At 42.4% G+C, this 15550-nt stretch overlaps 1 protein-coding gene across 1 annotated transcript in view; it reads left to right on the top strand.

Moving 5' to 3' along the window:
- The window catches only part of LOC124550627 (venom serine protease Bi-VSP-like), a 185413-nt gene that overhangs the window by 151159 nt on the left and 18704 nt on the right, over positions 1-15550 (top strand). Inside the window, exon 5 of the mRNA XM_047125349.1 lies at positions 14775-14911. Within this exon, the coding sequence (XP_046981305.1) occupies positions 14775-14911 (137 nt within the window). The remainder of the gene's footprint in view (positions 1-14774; positions 14912-15550) is intronic.

Below are 15550 nucleotides of genomic sequence, written 5' to 3'. Positions count from 1 at the left end.
TTGCCTGCCCATTCTTCTTATTCATATTCAGTCACCGGCTCTCTGTACAATCCATGGCGCAGTGTGCTAGAAAGGGACATGCAAAACATGTCCCTTGTTTTCCTTTTGTGCACAGGGGAGTATGTCCCATCATGTTGCACTGACTGCACCCGATTTGAGGTGGGCTTTGCAGTCTAGGCTCCATTCCTCTAAACTGACAAATGCCAATCTCTGTGGTCGGTAGTCTGTTCGAAGCTTGTCTCAGCGGAGGCACTGGAGCACAATTAATTTGCCTGATTTGATACAGTAGTATTCAATCGCGTGCCAAATGTCCTCCCTGAGCACATGTAAAACACTTTGTACTTGCTCCCTAGCTTTGTCTTGGGTGGACTGTTCCCTTAAAGTTTTCTGGACCTGAATTCATAACATTTTCTTCAATACTGCCGTTAAATATATAGCCTTAGTTCTAATAGACGTCTTTATCCTGTTATCATGGAGTCCTGGAATATAAACTGCCCGACTAAGATTTCTGATCAGTGTAGTACTTCCTGAAACATCTTCTGCTTTCAATATGCATCGCACCTGTTCCAGCTCCCCATTGAGCCCCATTGGTGGTTGACTGCTGCCAAATAATGTGCAAGCATAATAGTGTAACATTCGTTCATTCTCATAAATTTCAATTAAAATTTCTCGCACTGCAGACCAATATTCTGTATGATAATGGATTATAATCCATGCCATTTAATAATTATTAATTGGCTATGAGCTAACCTAGTGATATGTCCTGTGATAAATTTTACAAATACTTTCTTACAGCTAGGGTCCACAAATCATATGTGTAATCATAGTTGTTTATCATTTCACACAATTGCTCGTGATCACCATTAAACTGTTCTTGCACAAATTTGCCTACACCATTGTAACTCAAGAACTCTCGATCCCTGCTATCTGGGAGTGCATTCCCTGCCTCACATGGAGAAGTCATAGTCACTGACTTGCTGTTGCTATTGTCGTCCAGCTGGCTGCTACGTTACTCTCCTCGGTGTCTGCTTTCTGGATCGCATGAGACTCCAGCTCCCAGTGTGCGCTGTGGTGGATGTGGTGGGGCAGGTGGCGGCAACTGTATCGGCGCTGGCGGCAGCGGTAGCAGCAGAGGTGGCGGTGGTGGTGGCAGACCCTTTGGTATGGCAATCCTCTCACTCACTGCACCACAGCTGCAGTGACAGCGGCGGTGGTGGTCCCCTTGGTATGGCGAGTCTCTTACTCACTATACCACGGCTGTGGCATCTCGTTTGATGTGGGGATCCTCTCACTCATTGTGGCGCAGCTGTGGCGCGGCAGCAGAATCAACCCCTTAGGTATGCCGGCCTCTCACTCGCTGTGGCACGGCTGTGTAGCACTGGCAGTAGCGGCACTTCTTAAGAGTTGCCTCAACACAATCCTGGTTGGCTTTAAGTAAATACTACTTAGCTTCCTTATACCTTTTCCAGTGAGTAACCGATTGCACCAACACTTCCGCCATCTTCCCTGGACAGCTCATAGCTAAATGCATTGCCCTATTTGCTCCCTTAATATTGGAATCCGCGCCATGACGTTCTAATTCGTCCCCAAGATGTTCCATTGTGCTATGGCCAGGGCTCCGGTAGGTCAGTCCATTTCAGGAAGCCGGCCGCGGTGGTCTCGCGGTTCTAGGCGCGCAGTCCGGAACCGTGATACTGCTACGGTCGCAGGTTCGAATCCTGCCTCGGGCCTGGATGTGTGTGATCTCCTTAGGTTAGTTAGTTTTAAGTAGTTCTAAGTTCTAGAGGAGTGATGACCACAGCAGTTGAGTCCCATAGTGCTCAGAGCCATTTGTGCCATTACAGCCATTTCAGGAATGTTATTATCCATAAATCATTACCTCTTAGATGCTGCTTTATGACAGGTTGCATTATAACCTTGATACAAACAATCATTGCATCCAAATTTTTATTATACTATATACTATATATATTACACTACTAGCCATTAAAATTGCTACACCAGGAAGATAACGTGCTACAGAAGCGAAATTTAACCGACAGGCAGAAGATTCTGTGATATGCAGATGATAAGCTTTTTAGAGCATTCACACAAGGTTGGCACCGGTGGCGACACGTACAACGTGCTAACATGAGGAAAGCTTCCAACCAATTTCTATTACACAAACAGCAGTTGACCGGCGTTGCCTGGTGAAACGTTGTTGTGATGCCTCGTGTAACGAGGAGAAATGCGTACCATCACGTTTCTGACTTTGATAAAGGTCGGATTGTAGCCTATCGCGATTGCGGTTTATCGTATCGCGACATTGCTGTTCGCTCTGGTCGAGATCCAATGACTGTTAGCAGAATATGGAATCGGTGGGTTCAGGAGGGTAATACGGAACGCCGTGATGGATCCCAAAGGCCTCGTGTCACTAGCAGTCGAGATGACATCCATCTTATCCGCATGGCTGTAACGGATCGTGCAGCCACGTCTCGATCCCTGAGTCAACAGATGGGGACGTCTGCAAGACAACAAGCATCTGCACGAACAGTTCGACTACGTTTGCAGCAGCATGCACTATCAGCTCGGAGACCATGGCTGCGGTTACCCTTGACACTGCATCACAGACACGAGCGCCTGCGATGCTGTACTCGACGACGAACCTGGGTGCACGAATGGCAAAACGTCATTTTTTCGGATGAACCCAGGTTCTGTTTACAGCATCGATGGTCGCATCCGTGTTTGGCGATATCGCGGTGAATGCACATTGGAAGCGTGTATTCGTCATCACCATATTGGCGTATCACCCGGCGTGATGGTATGGGGTGCCACTGGTTACACGTCTCGGTCACCTCTTGTTCGCATTGACGGCACTTTGAACAGTGGACGTTACATTTGAGATGTGTTACGACCCGTGGCTCTACCCTTCATTCGATCCCTGTGAAACCCTACATTTCAGTAGGATAATGCACGACTGCATGTTTCAGGTCCTGTACGGGCCTTTCTGGATACAGAAAATGTTCGACTGCTGCCCTGACCAGCAAATTCTCCAGATATCTCACCAACTGAAAACGTATGGTCAATGGTGGCCGAGCAAGTGGCTCGTCACGATACGCCAGTCACTACTCTTGATGAACTGTGATATCGTGTTGAAGCTGCATGGGTAGCTGTACCTGTACACGCCATCCAAGCTCTGTTTGTCTCAATGCCCAGGCGTATCAAGGCCGTTATTATGGCCAGAGGTGGTTGTTCTGGGTACTGATTTCTCAGGATCTGTGCACCCAAATTGCGTGAAAGTGTAATCACATGTCAGTTCTAGTACACTATATTTGTCCAATGAATACCCGTTTATCATCTGCATTTTTTCTGGGTGTAGCAATTTTAATGGCCAGTAGTGTATTGTAGCATCTGCTCTACACTTCACTGCGGCACTTCTAAAGCTACGTCTACGTACGTACTCCGCAATCCACGATACGGTGCATGGCAGAGGTGCCCTGTATCACTACTTGTCATTTCCTTTCCTCCTACACTTGCAAATAGAGCGAGGGAAAAATGACTGTCTGTATGACTCCATGGAGGTCCCAATTCCTTGTATCTTACCTTCATGGCCCTTGGCGAAATATATGTTGGCGTCAGTTGAATCGTTCTGCAGCCAGCTCCAAATGCTGGCTATCTGAGTTTTCTCGACAGTGTTGCGCAAAAAGAACTTTGCCTTCTGTCCAGGGACTCCCATTTGAGTGCCTGAAGAATCTCCATATTACTCATACACATGATGGCAGATGAAGTTCTACGGGCATTCGGTAAATTTAAAACCTTCCATCCTTTTGCCATAAGGTATAGAACGATTCGCCACTGAAAATAATTCGTATCCAGCTATCGAATGACCAGTGCCATCACTCTTCAGACCGCAGCAGTCGTCGCTTAGCGTTGCTTACATGAACATGCGAATTTTGTGGCTTATGAGGACCTACTCGACCATTGAATCCCATTCTTTTTACCCCTCTACACACAGTCGTTGTGCTAACTGGAATGCTCGTAGTACTTCGGAACCCACGATTTATTCCTTTCCCTGCTTTCGTGTGATTTTTTACAACCAACATCTACAACGCTCGACATCACTTCTCTATCAGTACATGAGGTCGACCAGGTGTTGATTTAGGTGTGGTTGCTTGTTCGTGTTTACACTTCACAGTCATATGACCAGTTTTGTACTCGAGCTTTTTAGAAGGGTTTAACTATACCTTATGGATTTGTTATTGAGGTGACATACAATGACCAGTCCAATATGGAAGGTTCTTAGTTAATTTGCTGGTCACCTTGCTCATCATGCTTCTCCACTGTCAACCGAACATCTATACTCGCAGGCCCACCTCTCTTTGCATCTAGTGGTAAATTCTGGGTTACATATGTTTTATTAGATAACGTAGTTGATGTAGAATGCAGACGATATGGCTGAAACACATAGCAGATAATGAAAAGGACGATGGTAGCAGACCATTTAATCGTATGGATCTGTGAACGCAGAAGGTAGCTCTGGCGTAACAGGGTAGCTATTGCTGAGGGTTCCAACCCCCTGAATTCTGTTTTGTACTTAGTTCCTCGTTATTGTCCGATCCTGTTCGAATTATCTTTTCCCAAGATTCAAACGCTCATATAATTGCTATTCTCTTGAAGCACCCTTTGTCTTTCTTTTTGGTATCTGCGTCTTTAATATCCGTCGTTCTTCCCCTGTTACTTTCCGTATGTCTGATCAGCTCTCATTAATATTCAGGTTTAAAATCCAATGTTTGTATGCAAGTGCGTTTGGATTTTACAGTCTTATAGCCTGTCTTGCAGATAAAGAATGGACTTTTTTACTCTTCATCGCAGTATCCACAGATAAAAAACTTTCTGGTGATTAAAACTGTGTGCCACACTAGGATTCAAACACGAGAGCTCACCCTTTTGTTGATAATGAGTCGCGTTTGGGTAGCTCAGTTGTTGGAGCACTTGCCCACAAAAGGCAAAGGTCCTGTGTTTGAGTCTCAGTCTGGCATACAGTTTAATCAGTCAGGAAGTTTCATGTCTTACATTTGTCCTACCGTGATCACAGCCTCTTGAGATTCTTTTGCGGTATGGTTCCAGCTTTGCAATTCTGCCGGACATGTATACTATCATAAAAATGCCCATTGTAGCTCAGCTGGATTGATATGATGTTAAAATGTTACAGAACTATCTCTTGCATGATATCACAAGATTATGTAACCATACTTTGTGTTTCATTATAGTTTTGCACCAAATACAGTAACACCTTCATCATCATAGTTGTAAATCTGCTAACTGAACATCAGCTACTTTTTTTCCTAAGGGAGTCGGAAATAAATACACAAAATATATCCAGTTGGTATTTTGATGTGTAACGTAACATATAATCAGAAGTATCCATTAACAATGCTAGCTTATCTACGAACCAACACAACACTGCTGTGAACTGTTAATCCTTTCATATATGAATTTTTCCTGGAGGAAGAAAGATTTTTCTTTATGTTATAATACTCTTAGGTGAGTTTTTAATGATTTTAGGTACATGATTTATACAAATATATGTACCTATTTTCAAAACATACTTTGAACCTTTGGCTTCTTTCATGGACTAAATTATTTTGAAATATTCACTGTTGTAAAAACGCAAACTTCTTCTTCTGTAGTGGTCAATCCAAGGATTGGTTTGCAACAGCTACAATGGCAGCTTGTCTCCATTCTGTGCGTCTTTCAGCTTTTCTCTTCATTTCTTTATAGGTGTCACATCCCACATCTTTCACGATTTGATCCATGTACCTCAGTCGTGGTCTTCCTCTTGGTCTTTTTCCCTCGACATATCCCTCTATGATTGTGTTCAGGAGTGCTTTATGTCTTACTAGATGGCCTGTAAATTGCACTCTTCTTTTAACAATGAAACTCCAGAAGCTTCTCTTCTCACCTGCTCTTTCCAAAACCACTTCGTTTGTGACCTTGTCGATCCATTTTATTTTGAGCATACGTCTATAGCACCACATTTCAAAAGAATTTAGCTTCTGCTGTTCCTCTGTCCCGAGAGTCCATGTTTCACACCCATAGCATGCCACACTCCACACATATGATTTCAAAAATCTTTTCCTGGTTTCAAGGCTGATGCTGTTAGATGTTAATATGTTTTTCTTCTTGTTAAAAGCAGTCTTTGCTTGAGCTATTCTGCATGTCACTTCTGCCTTGCTCCTTCCATCCCTGGTAATATTACTGCCCAGATAAGTAAATTTATCAACTTGTTCAAGCAGTTCATTGCCTACATGAACTTGGACTTTCACTTGATCTTCATTGTCGCATGCCATTACTTTTGTTTTTGCTTTATTAATTCTCATATTATATTCTTCACCCATAACTTTATCCATTCTATTCAGTAGGACTACAAGATCTTCTTCACTTTCAGCCAGGACAGCTATATCATCGGCATATCTTATCATATATATTCGTTGGCCATGAATTACTACACCTGTCTGTGAATTTTCCCTTACTTTTTTCAGCGCCTCTTCAATGTATAGGTTAAAGATAACAGGGGATAATGCGCAACCTTGTCGGACACCTTTCCGTATCTACACCTCTTCTTGTTTTGTCCGTCCACTGATAACTGCTGTCTCGTTTTTGTACAGGTTCCATATCATTTTTCTATCTTTATGGTCTATTCCTACTTTTTTGAGTACCTCAAACATCTTATCCCATTTAACATTATCAAAGGCTTTCTCTACATCTACGAAAGCTATGTATGTTTTCAGGTTCTTATCTATTCGTTTCTCTATTATTAGTTTTAGAGCAAATATTGCTTCTCTGGTTCCTCTATCTTTCCGGAATCCAAACTGGTCTTCGGAGAGTGTAGCTTCGACTTTTTGTTCTATGCGTTTTAGGATAATTGAGGTTAATATTTTAGAGGCGTGAGTAACTAGGCTGAGTGTCCTATAATTTTCACATCTTGTAGCATTTGCCTTCTTTGGAATGGGGATCATAATGTTTTTCTCAAAGTCTGTAGGAATTTTACCCTGCTCGTACATGTTGAAAACAAGATTATACAACTCCTGATTCAGTTTTGCTCCTCCAGATTTCAGAAGTTCGGCTGGGATATTGTCTATACCAGGCGATTTGTTGTTTTTCAATTTTTTCAGAGCTAGCTCAAACTCTACCTTTAATATAGGTTCACCTATGTTGTGTGCATCTACTTCTGTTTCTTTTTCCATGATGTTTTCAGACAGGTCTGGTCCGCTGTACAGTTTTCCTATATATTGTTTCCATCTTCTTGCAACTTCATCATCGTCATCCAACATATTGCCATTTTCATCCATCACAGCCCTACACTTGTTTCTTCTGCCTCCAAAGCAATGTCTCACACATTTATAGGCCTTGTCGATATTTCCCTTGTTCATGTTGTCCTCAACTGAAATACAGAGATCTTCAAGGTATTTTTCTCTTGCTTGTTTTACCTCTCTGTTGATTCTGTTTTTCAGACTCTTGTATTTCTCTTGGTCTTCCTTCTTCACAGAATTTCTTAATTTCCTTCTTTCTTCCATCATATTTAGTAGGTCATTAGTGATCCATTCCTTCCTTTTCTCTGTCCTTTCTTTTCCTATTACTTCTTCTCCTGCTTCCAAAATACCAGTTTTTATTTTTTCCCAGCTGCTTTGGATGTCATTGCAGCCCTGTTGTTTTCTTGTCTGTTTCTAGTTGATAGTGCTTCAGTGTGTTTTCGTTTTTCAGGTTTGTCAAATCCCATTTACATGTACTTCTTCTTTTAATGTTCTTGAATTTTAGTTCAGTCGTGATCATAACGAGTATGTGGTCACTTTCCACATCACAGCCTGGATATGATCTGCTGTCCTTAACTTGGTTTTTAAATCTTTGCTTCACTAATATGAAGTCAATTTGGTATCTGTTAATGTCACCAGGCATTTTCCAAGTATATCTTCTTCTTGGATGATGATCAAAGAAGGTATTTGTAATGCAAAGTTTATTTCTTTGGCAGAATTCTACAAGTTTATCCCCTCTTTCATTTCTTAATCCTAATCCAAAATTCCCTGCCACATCCTCTTCTTTACCTTCCCCAACAAAGGCATTCATATCTCCCATGATGACAAGGTTTTCAGCTCCTTTAATTCTGCCAATTACTTCTTCAAGGTGGTCATACATCATGTCGATTTCATCATCCTCGTGCCTCGTAGTTGGCATGTATACTTGGATTATGATTGTGTCTCTTGGTTTAGTTTCCAATCGGACATAAATTATCCTCTCACTATGTTGAACAAATCCTTTTACTCTTAACCCCATCTCTTTATTGAGGATAATTCCCACTCCTGCAATCCCGGGACTGTCTTGTGCTGTTCCAGTGTGTATGATTCTGTAATCCCCTGACCAAAAGTCGCCAGCGTTTGGCCATCTCATTTCTGAGACTCCCAGTACATCAATATCCATTCGTTTCATTTCCATTTTCAAGTTTTCCAATTTACCACATTTAAGAAGTGAGTTGACACTCCATGTTGCTATCCTTCTTACATTAATGCTTTTGGATTTTGGTATCTCTTTAGTTGTCCCCGCCCAGAGATCCGAATGGGGGACTATTTTACCTCCAGAGAATTTAACCAAAGAGCTTTCCATCATAAGCTGTTGATACTTGGGATACCCGCCCGGGTCTTTAATGGAGTAGTTTCCCGTTGCCTTCTCCATTCTATGCCGTTGGCCACCTTGTGGCTCCTCCGCCTTTAGGAGCAGTTTCCTACCCCAAGGGCAAGAGAGTGCCCTTCCTTCTAGCCGCTCATCCGCCCTCCTAGAAGGCCGTTGGCACTTGATAGAAGGTATTCTCCTTATCCCGGGAGATATTCGGCTCAGTAGAAGTATAGGTTGGAAATGGAAGACCCCTAGCCCTCGAAACCTAATAGCGTCAGGGTCGGAAAAGAACAAGAGTTGGCCGAGGGTGGCCAGACAGGAAAGATAAAAGTGAGGAGCCTGGCATAAGTAAGTGGAAGCAATGCCAGGACTCAGCTCGGGACCCCGTGGTCGCCAGCCACGTACTCACTAGGTGTGAGTCCCTGAAGGAAAACGCAAACTAATAATTCAATAATTACCGGGCAGAATAACAATAATAATATTAAATTATGCAGTGGAGTATAACTAACCAACGTTCCTGTACATTCTGGCGGCCGCTGTTAAATGGTTCAAATGGCTCTGAGCACTATGGGACTCAACTGCTGAGGTCATTAGTCCCCTAGAACTTAGAACTACACTCCTGGAAATTGAAATAAGAACACCGTGAATTCATTGTCCCAGGAAGGGGAAACTTTATTGACACATTCCTGGCGTCAGATACATCACATGATCACACTGACAGAACCACAGGCACATAGACACAGGTAACAGAGCATGCACAATGTCGGCACTAGTACAGTGTATATCCACCTTTCGCAGCAATGCAGGCTGCTATTCTCCCATGGAGACGATCGTAGAGATGCTGGATGTAGTCCTGTGGAACGGCTTGCCATGCCATTTCCACCTGGCGCCTCAGTTGGACCAGCGTTCGTGCTGGACGTGCAGACCGCGTGAGACGACGCTTCATCCAGTCCCAAACATGCTCAATGGGGGACAGATCCGGAGATCTTGCTGGCCAGGGTAGTTGACTTACACCTTCTAGAGCACGTTGGGTGGCACGGGATACATGCGCACGTGCATTGTCCTGTTGGAACAGCAAGTTCCCTTGCCGGTCTAGGAATGGTAGAACGATGGGTTCGATGACGGTTTGGATGTACCGTGCACTATTCAGTGTCCCCTCGACGATCACCAGTGGTGTACGGCCAGTGTAGGAGGTCGCTCCCCACACCATGATGCCGGGTGCTGGCCCTGTGTGCCTCGGTCGTATGCAGTCCTGATTGTGGCGCTCACCTGCACGGCGCCAAACACGCATACGACCATCATTGGCACCAAGGCAGAAGCGATTCTCATCGCTGAAGACGACACGTCTCCATTCGTCCCTCCATTCACGCCTGTCGCGACACCACTGGAGGCGGGCTGCACGATGTTGGGGCGTGAGCGGAAGACGGCCTAACGGTGTGCGGGACCGTAGCCCAGCTTCATGGAGACAGTTGCGAATGGTCCTCGCCGATACCCCAGGAGCAACAGTGTCCCTAATTTGCTGGGAAGTGGCGGTGCGGTCCCCTACGGCACTGCGTAGGATCCTACGGTCTTGGCGTGCATCCGTGCGTCGCTGCGGTCCGGTCCCAGGTCGACGGGCACGTGCACCTTCCGCCGACCACTGGCGACAACATCGATGTACTGTGGAGACCTCACGCCCCACGTGTTGAGCAATTCGGCGGTACGTCCACCCGGCCTCCCGCATGCCCACTATACGCCCTCGCTCAAAGTCCGTTAACTGCACATACGGTTCACGTCCACGCTGTCGCGGCATGCTACCAGTGTTAAAGACTGCGATGGAGCTCCGTATGCCACGGCAAACTGGCTGACACTGACGGCGGCGGTGCACAAATGCTGCGCAGCTAGCGCCATTCGACGGCCAACACCGCGGTTCCTGGTGTGTCCGCTGTGCCGTGCGTGTGATCATTGCTTGTACAGCCCTCTCGCAGTGTCCGGAGCAAGTATGGTGGGTCTGACACACCGGTGTCAATGTGTTCTTCTTTCCATTTCCAGGAGTGTAGTTAAACCTAACTAACCTAAGGACATCACAAACATCCATGCCCCAGGCAGGATTCGAACCTGCAACCGTAGCGGTCTTGCGGTTCCAGACTGCAGCGCCTTTAACCGCACGGCCACTTCGGCCGGCGGCCGCTGTTACATTCACTTGTTAATATTTTTACAGTGATGCCCAACAAACGGGAACACTTGTGCATTATGAAACGATGAACAGTCAGAGATGTGTACATGAGGTTTACGTTGAGGAGAAATATTTCTGTCGCAGGTAATACACACTAAATATTAATGTTCGCCCATCCTGTAATTAATGTCTCTGATAAGCTAGGTCGATTTTTAGGGTGGTCACGGATGCCCACTGCAGACCAGTTGCTCCCAACTTGCCAGCCAATGACAAAGGATCGTCCTGTGGCGTTAGCTGCACCACTGCTCGCCACGAGAAGTTTTCTGATTGGTTGTCTTGTAAACAACTCATTTTCTTTAACAAATTAACCCCTTATGTACTTCACAGTTATAAGAAGATTAAGTAAATTAATTCTGCATATAAGAACATAATTAAAACCTTATTTATTTTTACTTATCACTTGTTTAAATGTTAAAAAGACAGTTTGATTTTAGGATTTGCCTTCCAACTTCTCCGTAAATATCATATTTCTTCCAGGACTGAATGAGTGAAACTTTCTTCTCTATTTGTGGATGCTTCTTGGCACATATTAACTGATGTTATACATAATAAAGTTATTAAAATTTCATAAAAATTTACATGAAGTTGTGACAGTAATGTTGCATAGTCAGTGGGTTGACAAATTTTTCTCACAGTTTCTTTTCCCTCATCTTAGCTCCACAATGTCCTCTTCCCATTCCATTGCCAGTCTTACATCCTCCACACCAATCAAGCTTCTCTTCTTTGCTCAGTACTGGATTGCTACTTGAGCTCATATATTCATACAACTGCTTGTACTTTTTCCAAAGGATTCTCCAATTTTCCTACATGTTATTTTTCCTATAGACTTACGTGATTATAAAGTTTGGCATTTCTCCTCCAGTCGTTCCTCCTGGCTTTTCTGCACTTCCTGTGTGGATAATAATATCAAATATTACTGTAGCAGACAAGATGGAGTTTCCGAAACAGACAGTGTCAGACATTTTTTGAAATATATATTGATATGATTTTTGCAACGGAGCATAAATAATACTTAACAAATCGAACAAACTGTTACAGCAATTTGCACACTTTACAGCATTGTTAATCAAGGAAAGAAATAATTATATCTCTTGATTTTTCCTCACCAGTGCTGTTTGCTAAGATTTTATTACGTTAATCTTCTGTAGGAAAGAAAGTACAGCCGAAATGGAAAATGATAGTAAACGCTGATATTAATTCATCACGATTTAGAAGCTGTATTAAAAAATAAAAATGACTTTGTTGCCTTGCCGATCTTCCCTCTGGTATTTTACATGGTTCTGACTTATAAAGATTCTCGTGTCAAACAAAATTAAACACACTGACATGCTACGAGAGAAAAGCACCATGATCAAAACTGTGAACCGCAATGTACAGCTCATAAACCGCCTTCATCAGGCCGTGGTAGTCTAACAGGGCTACGTGGATCACGTGCTTAGAAAACTACTTTTATGGTCTCGCAAATTTCAAGTCCAAATACACCAACCACCTGTCAAACTTACCTGTCTTACTCAAAGGGCTGCTAACTGCACGTTGTACATCAACTTGTGAATACTGAGTACACACGTATTTCGAAGATGATAATTCTGGAAAGCACAGGCAAAGCTGGTGACATATGGATCTATTGTCGAGGCTGAGTGTCCTCAAGTTTCGTTTGGTTACATTCGTTACAACGATGGTACAAACTCTCAACTGCTTCGACCAGAGATGGCTGTGCACTAGCGAAAGTAACTTTTCCTTCTCAGTATGAAACTACCGACACGCAAGACAAGTTACTTACGCAGGGTGTTGCAGTGCCTAAGCCCGCGAGCATGTCACAAAAGTAGAAACACGTGTAATCACCAAACAAATCCACTTCCTATGCGACTTTCTTTTAAACAGCATTATTCATCCAGTATTCGTGAAGACAAAGAGTATTTTGACATAACTTCAGAGCCAACTCGTGATACGTCCATTCACTTCAGACAATAGCCATGTTCTCTCGAACACCTTTAATCTTTTTAAATATTAAAATGCTTCCCATAGGTACCTCAAACTGAGACCCTTGCAGAATGATATCTGCCATAATTTTACTATTAGAGTCCGTTGCATTATCAGGTCCTGGTTCGAAATAAGAAGTGTACGCTTCTGCAACTACGCTGTATTTTTAAACATATCCAGAAACGTGGCTTCGCTCTCGCCGTGATGACTCGCCTTTCTCAACCAACAGCGCCCCACTATGCTTCACTGATGGCACCTGCTCGTTTTGTGCGCTCCTTAATTAATATCGACCACCTGATTTAAAAGATAAATATGTGGTGAGTAATTACTCTGGTCAAGTTGCGGTTTTCACAACCATTTTTCTGAGTAAAATTCTCTATTACCTCCTGCTTACATGTCGTGCATGAGAAGAGCAGCGAGTGGTGACAGTGTACGCCGGTATGACAGCCATTTCTCAAATTCACCACCACGTATAACTGGTAGCAAAATTTTTAAATAGTCCAGCACCGGTTGGAAAAAGAAAATATAAACCCAACACATTAAAAATATTTACTTCAATATTCTTCAGTAAAGCTATAATTAGGTACAGAAGGAGTACGTCACAGATTGTAAGAGGTGAGGTACTTAGGAGAGTCTCTGACCAGAGAGCAGTATGTCACTAGTCTGCGCTTGTCTGTGCGTGTCGACAGTAGTCTTGAGTAGTCTGCGTGAGTCGGCGGTAGTCGGCGCGTGTCGGCTGTCTGGTCTGCTCGGGGCTCTGGTCAGGTCTCTGGTGGATGAGTATTGTTGTAGAAGGTAAAGAAGCAGCCTTGCGCATATGTAGTAATGTATGTTAATTGTCATTTAATTTCTTTCAAAAAAAAGCCCCAATAATAATTTTTATAATATAAAGTAATTTTTAAAAAAAGCATTCATTTCAATTTGAAGATTTTATCCAATGAATAATTAATTCCTTTCACGAATCACAAAGCATGGGCCAGCATTGCACGGAGCTGTGCCGAAACTTTTTATGTAAGAGCAGATATATTTGCAGTTTTTATTGAGCTAAGAATTTTTGCTTCTTTCTTTATTCAGAATACAGGGCCGAGGCGCAGCGCTGCTGTCGTCATAAAATTTACCAGCTTACTGAATTTTCTTTATTATTTTGGTGTTTAGGAATTTTTCTGTTTCGAACTTAACATTAAATGAGAAAAGAATTTTGTGGGAACGTTAAATGTGAATGCATTTTTGCACACAGATTGTAAATGGGAGCCAATTTTGTTCAGAGCTTACAATATTAAAAATTCATTTAATTATTATTTTTGCTGGGAGTTTACACGTGGTTCATTTCATTTTCATTTTTATTACATTTTTCTGTGGGGAGGTTACAAGAGTCACCCCCGATATCAGGAGATGTCAAGAGTTGTGGAAGGCAACTATCATTAAATCGGCAGTTGCATGTTTTGAACAACATCCTTTACCAAACTGATGAATTATATTACATATAAAATGATAACATCTTAATCGTTTTGTGTAGTTGAAATAAGTCTCAACAGTATCACATGATTTGCTGAAGACTAATGTGTAATATACCTGATAGTACAATGTTGTATGTTTCTCTGTGGTTTCCATTCATCTCTAAATAGCAGGTATGTAACTATGTGCACGAGCTTGTGATTTGTTTGTGACGTGAAAACTGATTTAATCTCTACCACAATGGAACAAATTAGACAAATAGAATTAGTAACTAATCTAACAATGTTCACCTCAATTATTGTAAAAATTATTATTGTGATTTTAGCAATTCAGCATTCAGAGAACCCTGCACAGCGAATAACGTGGAAATATTACTATTTATTTGTTATTTAATGTCTCTACTGATGTGTACTGTAACTGGATATTCATGTTGGTAAAGAGACACACATATTACATGATTAAATTCTTTTGGTTGCAGAACCTTGCTGCCCGCAGAATCTTCTGTGGACTGAGGTGACAGTTGTTCCCAACACAGTATGCAGCGAGTTCTACAGTGCAGGCTACATTATTGAAAGTACACTATGTGCTGGAAACGACTACAGTGGCATATGCCGTGTGAGTAGAAAGTATAGTTCATTTTGAGCATTTAACCATGAGCGACTGATAATTCTACGACTTTTCAAACTCTGCATTTGTTGTTTAAACGTAAATGCTTGATGCAGCTCAAATTATTACTTAATGTTGTTACAATTTATTTCATTGAATTAACAGAATTTCCTATTGGTAACTGAGACACTCAATCAACTTGTACACACTGATGACCTCTCAAAATATGTTGTAATTAAGCCAGCAGGTACAGCCAGTTTGCGTTTTTTTAATTGCTTTTAATATCTTACTGTCAGCAGATGTCAGTGCGACAAACTGGAAGGATGTGAAACTGACATATGCATTTCCTCTCTAAGACTTTTGACTGATAGCTTTGTTGATTCTTTAGCAGGCCTAGTCGCTCTGTTGGCATCAATAATAGCACAACCAACTAAAATGGCAAACATGGTCATTTAATTACAATGAGGCTATTTGCGGAATAATAAAAAATGAGCAAGTCGCTGTTAAAAACAAATTTACTTAACTCTGGTCTTATTGATATAGTATTCTTCTACAAGATTTATAGGTTGTTGGTTTCATATACGTATGGTGAAATATAATAACGAATCAGAGACAGATTTCACTTCACTTTCTTGATAAATATTTGTT

Source organism: Schistocerca americana, chromosome 9 (genome assembly GCF_021461395.2).
Source record: "Schistocerca americana isolate TAMUIC-IGC-003095 chromosome 9, iqSchAmer2.1, whole genome shotgun sequence".
In the NCBI taxonomy this organism is placed as follows: domain Eukaryota; kingdom Metazoa; phylum Arthropoda; class Insecta; order Orthoptera; family Acrididae; genus Schistocerca; species Schistocerca americana.
The sequence above is the reverse complement of the archived record's forward strand: the minus strand, read 5'-3'. Positions and strand labels throughout refer to the sequence as shown.